The sequence below is a fragment of the Perissodus microlepis genome, chromosome 23, assembly GCF_051167445.1.
Source record: "Perissodus microlepis isolate ML-2025 ecotype Zambia chromosome 23, ASM5116744v1, whole genome shotgun sequence".
NCBI classification, from domain to species: domain Eukaryota; kingdom Metazoa; phylum Chordata; class Actinopteri; order Cichliformes; family Cichlidae; genus Perissodus; species Perissodus microlepis.
In genome coordinates this window covers 24,713,294-24,732,333 of record NC_140482.1, presented here as the reverse complement: position 1 = coordinate 24,732,333, position 19,040 = coordinate 24,713,294, and the positions used below count along the sequence as shown (strand labels likewise).

At 38.8% G+C, this 19,040-nt stretch overlaps 2 protein-coding genes across 4 annotated transcripts; both read right to left on the bottom strand.

The window, feature by feature from the left end:
• Positions 1 to 2,117: 2,117 nt before the first annotated feature.
• On the bottom strand, positions 2,118 to 4,915 carry LOC146361535 (neoverrucotoxin subunit alpha-like). The gene is made up of 2 exons (XM_084922361.1): positions 4,817 to 4,915; positions 2,118 to 3,826 (listed from the first exon to the last, which is right to left on the bottom strand). The coding sequence occupies exons 1-2, from the start codon at positions 4,913 to 4,915 to the stop codon at positions 3,194 to 3,196; spliced, it is 732 nt and encodes a 243-aa protein (XP_084778487.1). The 3' UTR covers positions 2,118 to 3,193.
• LOC146361534 (NLR family CARD domain-containing protein 3-like) lies at positions 3,671 to 17,740 on the bottom strand. 3 transcript variants are annotated; one of them, XM_084920717.1, is made up of 11 exons: positions 17,535 to 17,740; positions 14,961 to 15,138; positions 14,784 to 14,876; positions 14,592 to 14,696; positions 13,254 to 13,332; positions 12,366 to 12,591; positions 6,826 to 8,617; positions 6,528 to 6,701; positions 5,949 to 6,121; positions 5,807 to 5,853; positions 3,671 to 3,759 (listed from the first exon to the last, which is right to left on the bottom strand). In XM_084920717.1, exons 2-10 carry the CDS (start codon positions 15,083 to 15,085, stop codon positions 5,825 to 5,827), a joined length of 2,796 nt encoding a protein of 931 aa, XP_084776843.1. In that variant the 5' UTR covers positions 15,086 to 15,138; positions 17,535 to 17,740; the 3' UTR covers positions 3,671 to 3,759; positions 5,807 to 5,824. The 3 variants fall into 3 exon arrangements, with proteins under 3 accessions (XP_084776843.1, XP_084776846.1, XP_084776844.1); XM_084920720.1 differs by having other exon boundaries at positions 14,961 to 15,063; XM_084920718.1 differs by lacking the exon at positions 17,535 to 17,740 and having other exon boundaries at positions 14,961 to 17,520.
• Between the last annotated feature and the right edge of the window lie 1,300 nt (positions 17,741 to 19,040).

Here is a 19,040-nt window from a genome sequence, read left to right as displayed (position 1 = left end):
TACATTCGAGCACCTGCAGTATTTTTTTTTCTTGTAGATCTTTAGTCACTTAAACCAGGAAAAATATTTTAATAATTCCATTTTGTCAGTTTTTCTTGCAGAACTCAAGTTTTTGGTTTAATTAAGCATCCAATTTACCTTTTTAAATTGAAATGTGAGGAATTAAGGGGGGTCAGTAGGAGGGAGAGGTGGGGTGGGTTTGCTCAGTGGATGATGTCCCAACAGGTTTATTTTGTTCATTGGGAAATTTTTTTTCATTGCTGTTTTCGCTTTTTTAATGTAAAGTCCTAATGTTTTGCAAAAAAAAAAAAAAATGTACTTGATGGAGGAAAATAGAGCTCATTTTTGGATTCAGCACCCTAAAAAACATGAAAATTTATCAAAAATATCCCATTCAGAAAAAAACATTTTTTTTGTGACTACATATGTTATCACAGTCTTGGGTTCCTAAAGTCAGTTTAAAGATCCATTGTTCTGTCCAAACCCATTGTGGTGGAGGTGTGGTCCCTGGATCAGTTGCAGGAGAGGAGTGGTGCAGTGAGCTCAAGGGGGCGGTGCTGGGAGGCAGGTGAGGCCACAGGTGGTGGCGTTATGACTGATGACAGTCTCCATTTCTTTTCATAGTGGAAGAAGAGACGAGCGGAGAAGGAGGAGACGGACATCTGGGCTGAGAGAAGATTGTCTTTTTGTGTGCAACTGACAATAAAGTGCAAATCAGTGAGTCAACCATTGAGTGTGTTGGGTCCTCCTTGTACACCCATCATACACAAAAGTGATTCAACATTTAAAATAAGAAGAGTTTGTTAAAAGCTAGGTCAAGTTCATTATCGGTGATGACACAAACCCGAACCCTATGCAATACAAAGATGTTCCCCAAATTTCTACTTTACAGACCTGTTTTGGTTTTCTCTAAAACACAAGTATGGAGTTAGGCATCACCACCCACAGTTAATATGCACCAATGTGTTAGGGCTACAATGGGTTTTTGTTTTGGCCATGTGCTCAGTAAGCAACACTCCAGAAACTAGATGTTACATTTCAAATAAATACTCATTTTGACATCAGACTTTCATTTGGGTGTGGAAACGGCCCTTAGCTCTTTGCCTTCCAGTAAGTCAGTTTTTCAACCATAGCAGGACATCAAGAAAAGACCACCATCAATCGGTTTTCAACGTCTGATGATTGGTGACTGGAGATCAGTTGAAGGTCACATCTCTCACCAACAGGGACAGTTTCCAACCCTTCTCAGAACCTCAATATGTCAATCAGTTCAGAAAATGGCTGGATGTTCAGTTTGCAGTAACAGTGAATGTGTAATTCCATGGTCCCATCAGAGGGTGCAGTTTGTGCTGCTGTCAAACATTTGCTGTAATCTGTGTGGATTCATGTTGAAATATATTCTGTGTGAAACTACAGCTTGGATTTTAAAGACATTTTTAAAACATGAACAAGAAAACATATTCAGACAATTTTGATTTTTCACAGTATTCGCATATATTCGTATATATCACAGTTGTCCAGATAATTTATGAAAAGTTAAAATACTAAGTGTAAAAAATGTCATGCTCAAATCACCTTTGACGTTCACCTCAAAATGTTATTTGGTCATTACATGATTTCTGTCTGTCTGCTGTTGGTACTAAACTCAGCTATATTACATTTGTGGTTTGCACCAGTTCTTTTTTTTTGACTCAGAGGTCGGTGTTGACTGAGCGAACTTTTGTTCCTAAGCCTTTCAGACATACGTCACTTGTGTAAATAAAGGCCGCTGCTGAGGTCAGAGGTCATGTTCAGAATCTAATGCTTTAGCTTGTCTCAATGAGCATGTTATGAACTCATATAGCAAACAGTATATTGGGAAGAAGAAGCAGGAGTGGTTAAATAAAAACATGAAGGTAAAGAGACATGCAGCAACCTCTTAGTATTGATCTGGCTTCTGCCTGACTTAGGACAGCTCACACATCAAATATTTACCTGCTGATACTGAGGTGAAAGTCTTCCAGTGGTGTTCAGCTTGCGGCCACACATACTTCACAAACCAACCTGAAATGAGACTAAAACTTTATTTTTTTTTCAACCCTACAGTGACAGGTGTTTCTCATTGCATCTGAGTAATAAAGAAGTTGAGTCCTTTTATTTTATTATTTATTTATTTATTTATTTATTTATTCATTCATATTCTTTCAGATCTGATCATTGTAATATAAAAGTCGTTTAGGATTTAACAGGACATAAAAAAAAGACTTTAAAAAAAAATACAATAAATACAAAGCTGAATTTCTCCTAGCCCACCCCACTCCCATGGAGGCCAACACTACCCTCCGGTGGTAGTTAGACAGCATGGCACATAAGCTTGTTGCAGAGTGTGGAATTAATCCAGCTCAAACAATAAACTCAATAAATAAAATAAACATGAAACTATATAACATCATCCATAACAAAAAACCCTACATAATCTTAAATAACATCAAGTTATTTCTTTTCAAATCAAAGTATTGCACTTGAAGTTCTGATGCAGAGATTAACATGAATTATTCCAACATACTATAAAAGTCTTTAAGACATAAATGAGCCTTTTTGTGGTGTTACGCCACAGTTACCCATGATTCAGCCATTGAAAAGCACTAGGCTACATAGTTATTCTAACATTTCTGGGATAATTTGTTTGGGAGGACTAGTGCAGCTCGATTGTTTCAGAGCTTCATCTGGTGGGTTTCTGCATAAATTGTCAAAGCTCATGTTTTGACAATTTATGTATGAACATACGTATTTATGTATTTTTCAAAAACACCAACAACTGACTTTCACTATAAAACAGCTCTAACATTATTGGTAAACAATAAAAGAGTTGGTTGTCTTCTTATTTTAACAGCTCCTCCATAATACACAGCAGGCACATAACAAAAATCTTTTAAATACACTGAGGTGTCATTCTGAAACCTAAAACCAAACTAATGAGGCTCAGCTATTGTGATACTCATGGCCTGAATGTGGATGAGGATATCAGGCCATGAGTCTCTAGAAGGACAGAGTGATACCAGGACAGTCCTCACACACTGCCATTTCTGTTTGGTCCCACACCTAAAGATAAAGGAGCAGCCGTATCAGGAGGATTTTAAAGTAACAAAGCTTTGCCTGTTGTTCTCTTTTGAAAAAAAAAAAATACTATTGCAGCTTATTGCTAATGTTTGTTTTAGATGATTTCAGAGTTTTTCTCTGTGTCTTCTTTTAAGTCACATATAGTCAGTGAGGTGTCATTCTGAAGCCCAAACCCAGGATAAAGAGGTTCAGTGAATGCGGTGTTGAAGGTGTGAATGTGATTGAGGCTGTCAGAAGAGACTCTGTAGAAGGACAGAGTGCCAGCAGCCTCATCCAAATACACTGCTACTCTGTTAGAGACAGAGGATGAGGAGGGGAGACGACTGAATGTTACACTGTTGTTGTGGCACAAAGAGTAACCATCATGAAAGCAGCCCAGGCACCAGGACTGATCATTCCTTCCAAGCCATGAGTGGTTTGTGTCTCCTTTCCTTCTGATTCCTTTATAACTCACGGCAATATCAACCCTTCCTCTCCACTCGACCTCCCAGTAACAACGACCAGTCAGACCATTGTTACACAACAGCTGAGGACGGTCAAATCTGTCTGGATGATCAGGATATGACTGATCCTCTTTCAGATGGGTTGCCTTCCTGTTGTTGTCACATAGTTGGAGTTTTCTGTTTACTGTGTTTGCGTCGATTGTGAGTTGACAGGAATCTGATTGATAAAAAAGAATGCAGCTGCAGTTAAGCTGTCTTTTAACATTTATCTGTTTGACACAAAACTATGAGGTTTAATGGTGGATTGTAAATGAACACGGTCTAAACATATTGATTATGTAAGTAAAATGAGTGGAGGTCTGTCAGTGGTGACAAGACGTTAGTTGATTGATTGGGTGGGTTAAGGCTGCAAGCCTTGTCAGCGCCATCTTACCCTTCCGACCATACATACATTACACAAACATCACATGGGGAAGACAGGTCAGAGAGGTATAACAATGGAAAATGCACAACACAAGGAAGGACGAGGAGAAAAAAAAGAACTCCCCCAGACTGAGCTGCAACAGGGAGAACAGCTTGTGAACAGAAAAAAACCCCACCTCAGCACATAGCACATAAATCAGCACATCTCACAACACAGAAGACATAAGCTTCGAAGGCGTTTGGAGGGGGTGGGGGGGTGGTGAGTGCAGGTCTGTGTCAGTGTACATGCGTATGTGTGCGTGTGTGTGTTTGTGTGTGTGTGTGTGTTCCGTGTTCAGCCAATAGAAAATGTCCCTTCACTCGGTTAGGCAACTGTCAACAGTCTTCGGTCGACGCGGGTTGCCTTCATGGAAGGGGAAGAGTCACAACACAGTCTTGTTATCTAAGGGAGAATTTTGTTATTCCTGTCAGCTTTTGCCTTGAGCATCCAGCTGGCGCCAGGGGAGCCGCATGAGATGAAGATGGTAGTGCGAACAAACTGCTTCCAATTTTACAGTAGGTCTAATGTCCATCACTGGTCACCATATCTCTCAATTCCCATTTTTCTTCTCCAAGATGTTATCCATATTGCGTTCAATAAACACAGTCTGAGTACTCACAGCCCTGCCCATCGTCTATCATGTCAGCCAGCCTTGTGGGATTTTGAACTGCTGTAGGCGCTTCTTGTTCTTCGATAAGCCAGGTCTGAGCCAGCTCCAATCAGCCAGAACTCTGTTATCATGGTTCCGAATTGGTAGATGTTGTTTGATGTTCTCCATCAAGAGTGTCACCAGAAACACGACGCAACAGACCATCGAGTACCTGGCAGCAAACATCTCTGCAGGACAATTGGGTTCTACCAAGCCCAGGAGTTTGTCAATTTCGTTAAGGGACCAGTTGATCAAATCCATAATTCTTCTTTAGGTTTTTAAAAGAACAAGTCTGGGAGACTCTCTTAGGGTTAGAGAATAAGCGAGACTATACAAAGACATGAGAAGCCAAGGGAAGATAAGGGAGAGGGAGAGGCAGAGGGAGAAAAGTGCGACCACCTCCGTCAAGAGCCAAGAAGAAAGTTCTGGCACAGCCTAACTATTGCAGTGTGATCTGGTCCAGTGCTTTAATAAAAGAAATGAAATTACAGCTAACTCAAAATAAAGCTCCATGATGTCATGATGAGTGCTGTGTGGCTGGCAGGATGTGTACCCAAATACAGGACTCAGAAAAGGAAAGTTAACTTAAAGCACAGCTTTATTGCTGGGAAAACTCTTCACAGAAATAAACATCACAAAACGAACTAAAAATCACAACATGAAACTAAACATTAAACTAGCTGTTGGAAGAGAGGATGTATCTGTGCAGAGTGGATATGAGTGCAAATTTATAACCTTGATCTTGCAACAGTAGTCATATCTTCCCTCTAGTGAACCTAATGCTGTCTGTAATGTAGAACCTACTGTGGTGTTCCAGTATTCACATATTCTGGTGCCAACTGAATTTCAGCCGACAACCTGACAGCCAGTAACACATTGTTGGCGTATCTGGATCGGTAGTCCACCAATCCAGATACCAAGAATAAAGAACCACCACCCAATAAAAACTATTTATTTATACTGTTTATCTTATGATTAAAAACCACCTGACTGATTGAAATTTCTTAATCATATCACATGCTCTGGTTTAAATACAAACTAATTTCAATTCTACTCACTGCTGAGCTGCATCGCATCTGGATATCAATGAAAATTGTCACTACTTTGAGGGAAAAACTCATTCGTGATTTTACAAAACAAAAACATACTTACACTTCCTCAGACCTGGTATCAACCACTCGACACCAACCGGTTCCAAGCTAAAGTGATACGTTTAGACAAATTCAGATCATCCTATCATTTTATATTATAAAGTGATGTGTTTATAATGTTAGTAACAAGATCACCCAGATACCTGAGAGTCTCCAGTCTCCTGAGTGGATCCTCAAGTCCGCATAGCAGCAGCTTCCCCCGTCTCCTGTATGATTGTAGCTCAGGTCGAGCTGTCGCAGATGGGATGATGGGTTGGAATGAATAGCTAAGGCCAGAGAAGCACAACCTTCCTCTGTGATCAGACAGCCTGACAGACTGCAGACATGCAAAATGAGATACATGTCAGTTCATGTGGGAATGCCAGTGTACAATTTAATGGTATTAGAGAACAGCATACTTATGGCTAAAATGATGATAACTCTTAATTTAAATTGTGACAATTAGCTTTTCCTTTCATTGAAAATGTGTTAATAAAATACTAATAGAATTCTAAAACTAAAGAGCCTGAAAATTCAAGACATTACTAACAGTTGCTTAAGACTGAATAAAGCACATGATTCATGTGACTCCATGACTCAAATTGCTTTACCCTACAGGAGAATGAGGTCTTGAATGCACTTTTTTTTGACTAATTAGCAAGCATAGCAAGAGAGAAAATGTTTCTTTGTTGTTGTCATCAGGCTGCTTCTAGGTATCGTAGCTCAAATAATAAACATCTCACCTGAGAGTTTCCAGTTTACAATGTGGACTCTCCAGCCCAGCAGAAAGCTTTTTCACTCCCCAAACATTCAGGTTATTGTTACTCAGGTCCAACTCTCTCAGATGTGAGGATTGGGAGCTGAGAATTGAGGACAAACCTTCACAGCTTTTCTCTGAGAGGTTACAGCCACTCATTCTTTAAGAAAAAGAGGACAAATGATCAGTAAAACGATCCACTTACTGACACACGTTAACTAATTCTACTAACTTGTTCTCCTGCTGTTTGTAGAAAATCCAGCAACTAAAATTTGTGTACTTACAAAGCTTTCTTGGAGGACTTGACCACTGGAAGTAGCCTGAGAAGACCCTCCTCAGAGGGGGAGTACTTCTTCAGATCAAACACATTCAAATCTTTTTCTGATGACAGTAAGATGAAGACCAGAGCTGACCACTGAGCTGGAGACAGTTCATCCCTAGAGAGACTTCCTGAATTCAGGGACTGTTGGATCTCCTCCACTAGAGAATGATCATTCAGTTCGTTCAAACAGTGGAACAGGTTGATGCTTTTCTCTGGAGACAAATTGTCACTGATATTATTCTTGATGTACTCGACTGTTTTCTGAATTGTCACTGAGCTACTTCTTGTCTTCGTCAGCAGTCCTTGTAGCAGAGCTTGGTTGGTTTCCCATGAAAGACCCAGGAGGAAGCGGAGGAACAAGTCCAGATGTCCATTTGGACTCTGTAAAGCGCTGTCCACAGCACTCTGATATAAATGTGTCTCTGCAAATTCTCTTGATTCATACTTTTTGGAGGGTGTTTGTTTTTCCAGAAGATTGAGTTCAGAGCAGAAGAAAGTCAGATGAACATGAAGAGCAGCCAAAAACTCCTGAACACTCAGATGGACAAAGCAGAACACTTTGTCCTGGTACAGTCCTCTCTCCTCTTTAAAGATCTGTGTGAACACTCCTGAGTACACTGAGGCTACTCTGATATCAATACCACACTCTGTCAGGTCTGATTCATAGAAGATCAGGTTTCCTTTCTGCAGCTGATTAAAAGCCAGTTTTCCCAGAGACTCAATCATCTTCCTGCTCTCTGGACTCCAGTGTGGATCTGTTTCAGCTCCTCCGTCGTACTTGACTTTTTTCACTTTGGCCTGAACCACCAGGAAATATATGTACATCTCAGTCAGGTTCTTGGGCAGCTGTCCTCCCTCTCTAGTTTTCAGCACATCCTCCAGAACTGTAGCAGTGATCCAGCAAAAGATTGGGATGTGGCACATGATGTAGAGGCTCCGTGATGTCTTGATGTGGGAGATTATTTTGATAGCTAGCTTCTTATCTTGAAATCTCTTCTTGAAGTACTGCTCTTTCTGTTGTTCAGTGAACCCTCTGACCTCTGTCACCATATCAACATACTGATGAGGGATCTGATTGGCTGCTGCAGGTCGTGTGGTTATCCAGAGGCGAGTAGATGGAAGTAGTTTTCTCTTGATGAGGTTTGTCAGCAGCACTTCGACTGAGGTGGACTTTGTGATATCAGTCAAGACCTCAGTTTTCTGAAAGTCCAGAGGAAGTCGACACTCATCCAGACCATCAAAGATAAACAGAACCTTGAACTCTTCAAAGCTGCAGATTCCTGCATCTTTAGTTTCAGTAAAGAAGCGATGAATAAGTTCCACCAAGCTGAACTTTTCCTCCTTCATGACATTCAGCTCTCTGAAGGTGAGTGGAAATATGAAATGGATGTCTTGGTTGGTTTTGTCTTCAGCCCAATCCAGAGTGAACTTCTGTGTTAAAATTGTTTTCCCAATGCCAGCCACTCCTTTTGTCAGCACTGTTTTGATTGGTTCATTTCTTTCGGGTGAGGCTTTAAAAATTTCTTCTTGCCTGATTGTTCTTTCTGGTTTGTCTAGTTTCCGGGATGCTGTTTCAATTTGTCGGACCTCATGCTGATCATTGACGTCTGCAGTCCCTCCCTCTGTGATGTAGAGCTCTGTGTAGATCTGATTCAGAAGAGTTGTGTTTCCTGCTTTAGCGATCCCCTCAAACATGCACTGGAACTTCTTCTTCATTGTACATTTGAGATGTTGTTGGCATGTAGCTGGAGTTCCTGATTGAACAAAGAACAAATCCCATAAATTTGAACATTTGATATTAATGTAGAAGATGTAACTCTGACATTTCACATCCCAACCCTAGATAAGAGAGGCTAGGCAATGGACTAGCAGCCCAAAACCAAAACACTACATCCACTGACACAGTGAAGAAGAAAAAGACAATTGTTCTTCCCCCCAAAAAAACACCTATTCTTATATGTTGAATGCCAGGATCTCCCTAAAACACAGGCCAACCAGTCTTCAACCACCTAGGATATGCATTATAAGTTCATGAAAAGAAAGTGTTGTGAAGATCGGGAAATCAGCTCAAACTGCCACAGAAGTGCAGTAGTGTAACTACTTAGTGGGAATCTGTAGGACCAGATGGGCAAAGTGTGAGCAGAAAAGGCAAACATCAGGTGAGATGATTCTGGGTACTTCACCTGAGGAGGAAGGTGCTGAACGAACTTAAGGCATAGCACCAGGCTGCAACACTTGGCACAGAGAGCATCTGTAGAATGAGAAGCTCATGAGAGAAGATTCATCAGTATGGCTTCCAAGATCACAAAAAAATATAGCTCCATGAATGTCATTAAGAGCTATGCACCATTTTATGTAAGTGATGCTCAGACCAAAGATGTTTTGTTAACATCCAAACAATGCCTTTCTTCAGAAAATACTAAAAGAAGAGGAAAGCTGGAACATCCTGAATTCTCTAACAGGACGACTCACATACAGATGAAGGCAAAATTATTCCCCACCTATCAAAGTCTTTATCAAAAAATTCCCCTAACTTCCCCAATTGCTTTTTTGACCATTTCATGCATGAAATATGACAACCTCAATCAGGATTTTTTTAAAGTATTTTTATTCATCTTTAGGCATGAAAAAAATATTTTTGAACTTTTCAGTTTTTTACATGTCCCCTTAGGTGGACAACATGCGTTTTGACTTATGACTTTCACAAACGAATAAATAATATACACTGTATAAAAACTATAACATAACAAAAATATGTTTTTATATATTTTAAATATATTTTATAACAATATAACAAATGTAACAAATATATGTATAGGCTCTGTGATGTCTTGACTGCCACCCACTGGCTGACCAGTGAGTGGCAGGGTATGGACTGACACATAAGTGTCCAATGTAGTGGTTTATGTGCAACTATACCATTAACACTAACACACATACAAAAAAAACAGCCTTTGAATAGTTGTCCACTATAATGACCACTATGCGTAAAAGGGTTAAGTGGGATTTTCAAAATAACATTTCTCAACATACTACTTCTTGTTAGAAAGTAGGAATGATTTATGTTTGTACACAATTTCAGACTGATTTCAGAAAAAAACCCAAAAACTACTAGGCTCAATATTATTAACCCCCTGAAAAACGATTTTTGAGCATTAACATTGTAAGTCTCGCAGCTTAGAAAATCCAGTTAAAATTGAGGATCCTCTTCTAATTTGCACGCAATGTAAGAACCACAGCAAGGCTTCGAGATGTCGCTTGAGGAAGCATACCAAGGACAAAAGAAACAGCTTAGACTTGATTAAAAGAATTGTTGACACTCTCCAAGATATCGATATACAAAGTTCTAATAGTATTTAATAATAGTATCTAATAGTAAGAATGAAAGATTTCAAAGTAGTGATGTGCGGATTGATACTGAAATATCGATTCCTCCGATACCAGTCATTTATATTCTAGAATCGATTCTCACATTAAAATATCGATATTTTAGTAATTTAGGGTAAATTTGTAGTTTATCATTAACAGGAACACAGTGGAAAGAAGCTATATCATTCGGATTGTCTACATTGGAAGGAACTACTTCCTCTTACGCCTTTCATAGTCATGTGCGAAATACGGCTGTATAAATGTGTCCACCCCCTGGCGTGCGCACTCACAACAATGGCTGAGCGTAAACGGAGTCATGTGCGGACGTATTTTACATCCACAAACAGCCGAGACGTGGTTTGCAATACATGTGGCAAGAAAGTGAGGTGTTGTGGCAACACCACTAACCTTGTCAAACACCTCAGAGTAAATCATATCACAGAATATGACGAGCGTATGTTGAGGCGAACTGAAGAGGAAGAGAGGGACAGGTGCTGCTAGGGCGAGACAGACGCCTCTCACGGAGTCCTTTAGTGCTGCAGGCAGGCAAGGTGTTCAAATAGCGCACAACTTCAGGTTTTTTTATTTCTATGTGATGAACCCTGCAATATTAAGTGATAAGAACAAGTAATCTGATGTCCTGTAATCATTATGACGCTATAATTTGAGATACAATAAAATATACAATAAATAAAATAAGTTTTTGTACAGAGTATCGGTATCGGATCAGTATCGTCGATACCACCCTGAATTTTACTTGGTATCGGATTGGAAAGAAGATCAGTGATATCGCACATCACTACTGAAAAGACAAATGACATGACCTGTCTGGAAAGGACAGTCTTGGGCCTTTTATGTCATTTAGGGAATCAGCTTATGTAGAAGTGCAATGTTTATTGGTTTATCTGGTTATACTGGAAGACAGTGAATGATGCACAATTCATGATTTGATTGTTTATTATACTCAGCACTTTTGTATATGTTTTGTTTATAGACCACAGACATCCACTCCCGCACCTACGAGTCCTTGTACGCCCCATCTGTAAGCCTGTGGTTGCATTACTGTGCTGTAGTGTTAACGAATGACAGTAAAGAAGGAAGAACCTAATTTGAACTCCTGTTAGTTTTGACCAGCACTATTGCTATTCAGCCAACGCCTATACAGTCATTGGTGAAACCCAAATAATTAGTGGCAGACCAAGAAAACCTGCACTTCTGCAGAATTGGACATCTTCAAGCCAGACTGCAGTATGTTAAGCACAACCTGGAAAAAGACTATCCATACTGAAACCACATCCTAAGGTCAGATAAGACAAAATTAGGGCTCTTTGGTTCTTATGTTTGGAGAACATTCTGATCCACAATGCTGCACTGACAGGGGCTAGAGAGAAAGAGAGCATATTTCTCTCATATTGGCTTTTCTTCATTGACTCCCAGTTAAATCTAGAAAATTTGATGGGCTTACTTGTGGTTCCTAGAGTATTTAAAGGTAGAATGGAAGGCAGAGCCTTCAGCTTTCTGGCCTCTCTTCTCTGGAAAGATTGAAGTTTGCTATTAGTATCCAGGTTCATAATTTCAACCAAGGTGATTTTTGATATTTGGGAAATAATTTTATTTCTGAAATTTAAATCTTAAATTATGCATATTTGGCAAGACCATGTTAAAACATTATTTGGTCTCTTTAAAAGGATATGGGTAAAATAATTTTATGATCCAAAACAAAGATTAGAGGAAAAATATGGTTTGCCAGTGAAATTTCAGGTGAAGATTAGACCATTTGGCACCCGTGTTTTCCCAAACCCTGCCACAAGCGGTTGTAGGGTTGCAATGACGGTGCTGCTCAGGACTGTAAATACTGCCTGAGCCAGACTCTTAAAAACTGTTTTCTTCCTGGTAACACCTCTCACTCTTCATTGATGAAGTGAGGTCACAAAAGCTGAGATTTACAGTGGATTTGAGGAAATCACAAACATACACCAGAACACAGTCAGAACTTTATAACCAGACGTGGAATGAGTGGTGGGAGTGGGACATAATGTGATAGCAGCCAGGTGTTGTTTTTTTATGAACCTAGTTGGAAAAAAACATGCCTGATCTGGACACTACACTTGATCTTTATAGAAATGTTCTTACTTCTTTGTAGAGAGTCAGCCAACTCCTCCTGCTGCTTCATCCACCTCAGGAAGTCATCTACCATCTTCAGAAGAGCTTCTCTGCTGCTCCTCTTCTGGTTTTCACCCTCCAACATCTCCTTATCCTTCCACTGACTCGCTAAACATTCTGGATGATCTGGACTCAGAACTTTCTGGATCTTCTTCAGTTCATTCTTCACAAAAGTGATGATGTTTTCTTCCAGCAACTAGAACAGAATACTATATATATTTTTAACATGAATCGTATAATTACCAGAAACATCGTATCTGGTCTTGTACAGAATTTCAACCTACAGGCCTACAAATTACTACAAAGGAACTTTATTACAAAGCTTGTCACTTCATCTATACTGGATGTATAGAAATAATGACTACACAGCTTTACATAAGCTAGTCAGTCAGTCAAATACAATACAACACTGAGAACAGGTGTTACTGTAGAGTTTTAGGTTTGTCCTCTTTATGATTTCATATTAACAATGCCAGAGAATTTTGTTGAACTGAATTACGTCAACAAGAATTTGATTTAATCTGATGAAACAGCGCTACTTGATGTATAAGGAGCTTGGAAGGACACAATCTGGACTTCTTGAAGTTTCTTGCAGACGTTTCAACTCTCATCCGAGAAGCTTCTTCGGTTCTAAGAGCAAGAGAGAGTCCCAGATTTTTAAGCCCCGTTGGGAGTGTCCCTAAGCCCTTTTGGCTTATTCATCTTCAAGAAATTTAAGGAAGTCCAGATGCTTTCCTTCCAAGCTCTTTAGACTATGATGACTGGATGACCGAGAACCTTCACAGACATGTGCTGCTTGATGTTATATTAGTACACAGTCCTGTTTGATTCGAAGGACGTTTCTGTTCATGTACAGACCCTAAATATGGAGTCCAGGTGTTTTTGATCCTGCTGTTCAGACTGACCACTAGGAACCTCTGAGCTCTCCTGATGCATCCTGTAAAAACATAAACTATTAGTTAATATTTGATATAAACTTGAACTAAACATTTGAACAAAAATCTGACCAAACTTTGGCTGCTCAAAAAAAGCAAAAATCATCAACACAGCTTTACTGTCTTCCTTTAGCTTCAATTATGTCTGACCTTCTGTTTAAATGCACTGTTTGAATATTCTACAGGTTGCCAGTTGCCACACAATACAAAAAAAAATAGACAACCCTTTACTTTGAAGGATTTTGCATTTCGCCTTCACAGCAGCAACAAAAGAACTTTTAGTGAATAATGTGACTTCTAATTGTGAAGATAGGACATAATTTGTTATTTTTACTTTCATATTGTGATGTCAACAAAATGATGCGTTATTTTGAGGAAACTAATTAGTGTTTAATGGAAACAAAATAATCTTATTGAAGTAATGACATCAGTGTAGCGAAAAAATAACCATTATCTCTCAGAGAAAATGCAAACGTTTTCTGACACTTGTAAGTTTTCTGTTTATTTTGAAAGTATGAATTAATTCCAGTCACTTGTTTGAAAGTCATCAGGTCTTTTACGTTTATGTCATAATAATTGGTGTACAAGTAAAATACTCAAGGATCCAAAAGCACATGCAAAAAACTGTAAATCATTGTTCCTGACTTTTATTCACTTTAGACCAGATCTTGCTTAAATTTTTGTCTTTCTTTTATTGTGGGTTAGATTTGAACACTTCAAAAAAAAAAAAAATGCATCAATGTGCAACTAAAACAGCAAATAGTGGCCCAATGTAGGACCAAAATACTAGTGAAAACTAGCCCAAACTGGAGCTACAGCTTTAGCAGTTCTAAGTTTAATGCTCCAGTCTCTTGTGGATCTTGTAAAATAAGATAACAGAAAGCTTTGTGCATTCATTAAAGCGCATATACTCTCCTGGAAGATATAAACAGTGGCACATATAACACTATCTATTTGTCAAATTTTACAAATCTATTTGTAGTTTTAGTGTTGAAAGTACTTGTGAGAGAGTTATTCAGAACATCTTTCACAAACTCTGTACACACAGGAGGTTCGCCATCACAGAGGGGTTAACTCACTGCCTGTGAAGAAAGTTTCTGTGTAAAATGTCACAGTGGCTTCTTGAACTGGCTGCAATTCACAGACACAGAGCTGGATTCAGCTTCAGAGGAGTCGACTGTGTGATCAATGCTGTTCTATGAAGCCTATACAATCATATACTTTTATGTAAAATATTCATTTTCATATTATGGTAACTTACTTTTTGGCAGTATGTCTAAAACTGGTGTTTAAATTATTTGGCCGTTCACTTTTTGAGGACACACAGCTGGGTTCAGGTCTCGGAGAATTCAGCGTCTGATGGATCCTAAAAATAAATATCCTTGCATGAAAAAACTTCATATGTGGATTTGAAGTCAATTCTTTAAATCAGATAATATTGATAACAACTTACGTTTTACTAGAGGAACTTTTTTGTTTGAAATCAGTCGCAAGTTCTTTTGAATCGTTGCTCTTTAAGGACACACAGCTGGGTTCAGGTTGGTTCCTGTGAATAATGATGGAGCTGTGATGTGAGTGCTGAGCTGTGACACGGAGAAGAGTCATGGACAGTTAAAGATGGGCATCTTACCTCTGAGCTTTGGTCTGGCTCTCATGTTCCCCACACAGAGTGGTTTTAGAGGGAGGGACTCCCTCCTCTCTGTCCTCACACTGATCCATAGCAGAGCCCACTCCTTCACACAAACAAAACTTCATGAGTGGATGAACATCAGATTTGTTGGAGATGAACTGAGAACCAGGGACAGCAGCTAATAGTAGGAGACAGATAAAAAGAAAAACAGATAATAGGTGGACAGCGTTCTGCCTGAGCGCTATACTGATACTGATATAAACGATGATCTTAATCTGTTATCAGAGTAATCTAACGTACATCCAGGCAGAAATAACTATCAATAAGTTTCTTTAAGACAGGTGAGACTATCAAAACATCATGTGGGCCATCTGTGAACATCACAACTAGTTTCATACGTGTTTAATGTTGTTTTTTCTCCATTATTTTACAAGGTTTAGGTTTTTCAGCTGTCAGATAATTACACGTATGTCACAGTTAGGTTTTTATCCCACCTGTTAGCAACTCTCGTATGACTTCAGTAAGATTCACATGCACCCATTAGTTGTTAATGTGATTGTGTTCTCTCATTTTCTTAATGTTTTTTGAGTACTCAATGTCCATGCTTCACCTGCAGGAGCTTTGTGTCTTACATGGGTCGACGCCATTGTATTTACTTTGGCAACAAAACAGTGAATCAGGGTTCAAATAAGAAGAGTCTGCAGATGGTGAGAAGTCCTCCTTTTTGTGCTGTGTGGAGCTGCCAGCACCAAACCCTCTGCTTCCTTGTGATCTATGCAGTTTTTACGGTGAGATGAAACTCAATAAAATAGTTTCAACTGTGGTTCAACTTTGCCCATCTGTTGGCCAGGTTGAAGCAGATTTACAGCTGAATAAACTGTTCAGCAACAATTCTGTTGACACTGTGTGGCTTTTAAGTCTAACTGTGAGTCAAATAGAGAGTTAACAGCTGTGTATACAGGCATGGTTAAAACAGATAGTTAAATGTTTGTGTACAGCAGGTTTAACAAGTTTAACAAGGTTTTAAACTACAGCAAACATGTAACTGGACTTAAATCAGATAATGTAGCAAAAATAACAATCAAACACTTCCTGTAAAATATTCTTAGGTATGTTTAAGACTTTGATCTGTGTGCTTAACAAGTTTATTAGACTACCTGACATTAAAAAAAAACAAAACAAGAAAACACAAAGACTTGAGAAATCTGTCAAAAAACCTGTTTAAAACTAAATGATGGTATAATGAAATTGCTGTTTGTCGGGCAAATTACAAACTGAATCCACATTTTTATACCCAAATTTACACTGGACTTGTGTCAGAGATCAGAAATTAATCCGTCAATTTAACCACTAAAACAATTTTTTTCTGTGTTTTCTGTTCAGGAATGAAAGTAAATAACTGTAATAAAATTCTATTGTGCTTTACATTTTTTTCTGCTTTTCTGTAAAAGAGAACATTTGGATATGGTTAACATGGATAATTATATTCTAGCATTAAAAATATAATTTGGATTGCAGAGGTTTTGCATACTGGTTGATTAATTGTTACAGAAACATAAACTGTTATTTTGGTGATAACTATTACTGTTAATTTAAGGACAGCTGTGGCATAAACCTTACACTGGGGATGGTTTGATAAACTTGTTCAGCACTGCAGCTAAAATGTCCTGATAAATCTTCAGTAAGTTACAGATAATTATTTATAGATTTTAATAAGTACGAAGATGCGAATGCTAACAGTCACACGGTCTATAGTCAGTCTACTTGGACAAATAATGGTATCATGGCTAAATGTGCTGTTTCACATTTCTTTCTCTGTTTTACAATCCAGGACTTTTTCAGGGCAATAACTGTAACACTGTAAACTTTAATATTGGCCTAATTACTGTTTACAGAACATGTAACGCAGGCATGTCAAACTTGATTTAGTAATGAACCCAATTTGATCTCACATGGGCTGAAAGAGTAAAATAATTTCACAATAACCCATCTTTTTGTGTTTTAATATAAACACGTTCAAGAATATTTTTACATTTACAAAACAGATCAAACAAACTGCCAAGATACCTTCAACACAGTTTCCCTGCCTGTGTTAAACTGTCTTAAACTTTGAAATGTGCAAAGTCGTCCAGTGGGCTGTTTCTGGCCCCCAGGCCGCATGTTTGACACCACTGTATCTTTATGCCCTGAATAAAAACACACAGCATCCAAACAGCTGACAGGGTTTGGTTTTTTTTTCACCGAGCAGATATTTACTCGGACCAGGCATTTGTTCATTCCGGGACGTTATTTTGAGTCATTATCCAAATTTCCTTGTCACAGATTCACTTTCTGATAGAAACCGCTTTACAAGTTTAATGGTTTGGCCTCAAGATACGATTTTAAAAGGTTCCCTTGTTAAAGCTACACTTCTATCAGCGCGCTTGCTTTCACAGATCTCTCCATCATACTTAACCAGTCCGCACGCTGGGCTCTGATAATCACATAAAATAAACACTCTACAAATCCGCTCTTACAAACAAACGAGCAACTTTGCAAACAAAAGCAAAGAATAAACCACGAACAAACACTTACCAAAGTACAAGTATCCACGTAAACATGACAAAAGCCAGTTTAACTAACCAGGAAATAAACAGAGGCTGACCTGATACAGGAGATCGCCCCGCCCACCAGTCTACCTCAGCCGAACGACTGAAGTTCAAGTACAACCGAGTCCACTGTAGCTATTAGCGCTTCATGTGGTTTGAACTACTTCAAACAGAGTTAGTTTAGTGCACTGGTTAAACTATAGTCGTTTTTTTCTAAGTAATATTTTCAGCGCGTGTTAACCATCAGTATGCCACACCTACTGTAGTTACTAATGGTGACCACTAGAGGACAGTCACCACCATGAAAACTTCACCTGAAGCGCAGAAGCTTAAACGGCCATCAGCAGATTATATACCAGAGGCTCATTCTGTGGATTCTCTGAATGATGAAAACTTCATGATATAATTGCAGATTTCTTCATATATGACCTACATGGAGAAGCTGAAAAAATGTCTGATACTGATGTACAAACCTGAACAAGAGGCTGTTGGTACCTGAATCTCACCACCAGCTTCTGAAAATAAAATTAGGCTCAGAAACAAAGCTCCAGTTGTCAGCTCTGTCCTGACACACAGTCCTGTGATTTACTGTTTTAAAGGACACCTTATGCCACATGTGTCAGTGGTTTGACACAACCAGAGTCTGTGGCTTCACATTGAGTCAGACAGGAGTTAGTCTGTGATCTCAGGCCAGAAAAAAAGGACACCAGATCGCACCTCTGCCACAGAGCACTCCTTTGAGATGGAGGACTTCTCTCCTCAATCAGAGATCTGTTTTCAGCCTCAAAGTTTTTAAACTCTTTAGCCATGTTAAAACCATCTAGAAAATGCTGGGCAGGTGTTGATTTAGGGGTAAAAACATCTTCATATTAAAAACTTGTTAGTGTTTCAACTTCCTGAAAAGAGAAGCAGTTGCCTTTTAGTGAATAATCTTTCTCAGAAACACATTCTGGATTTTTATAACTGAGATTAAAGACTGCGTTAGAGTCTGAATATAGAGTCTGTATTCTCTGTTCAGAATACAGACCAGATCTTAACAGCATTCTGTTTGATGTTTTTCTGTCATTGAGTGATTTATACAAGTGTGGTATTCATTTATAGAAAGTACATATTTACTATAATATGTCACATTTGGTTTCAAGTTCGATATATTGATCTGAAAGTCAGAGTGATAATAATGCTATAGAGCCATTTAAAACTATGTCTCTTGCCGCCAGTGTTTCTATGGACAACATATAGGAATATAAGGGATAATATGAAAATGGGGATTCTAAATACCACATTACTTTGGACCTCTGACATTTTATTAACGGTGTTATGTCTGGTCAACCTTTGATAAATCTTTTGAAATTTCTGAATGTGCATTTAAAAAGAACAAAGACAACAAAATTGACATATACAAAATAAATTACAATACCCTTAAAAGCACATACTGCCCAGAGAGACAGCTGCCTGGTGGAGGTTTGTGCTCTCGCAGTGCTTCTTATTTTTC

Bases quoted from the DNA above. Each gene is read 5' to 3' on its own strand.
- LOC146361535 (XM_084922361.1), bottom strand. From the start codon at position 4,915: ATGGATTTGATCAACTGGTCCCTTAACGAAATTGACAAACTCCTGGGC. The intron at 3,827-4,816 runs GTCTGTTGCGTC...TAAACCTCATAG, and splicing joins TTGCTGCCAGGTACTCGATG to TTTTGTGTCAAACAGATAAA.
- LOC146361534 (XM_084920717.1), bottom strand. From the start codon at position 15,085: ATGAAGTTTTGTTTGTGTGAAGGAGTGGGCTCTGCTATGGATCAGTGT. The intron at 12,592-13,253 runs GTCTGTACATGA...ATTCTGTTCTAG, and splicing joins ACCTGGACTCCATATTTAGG to TTGCTGGAAGAAAACATCAT. The intron at 5,854-5,948 runs GTATCTGGGTGA...GTATCACTTTAG, and splicing joins AGGAGACTGGAGACTCTCAG to CTTGGAACCGGTTGGTGTCG.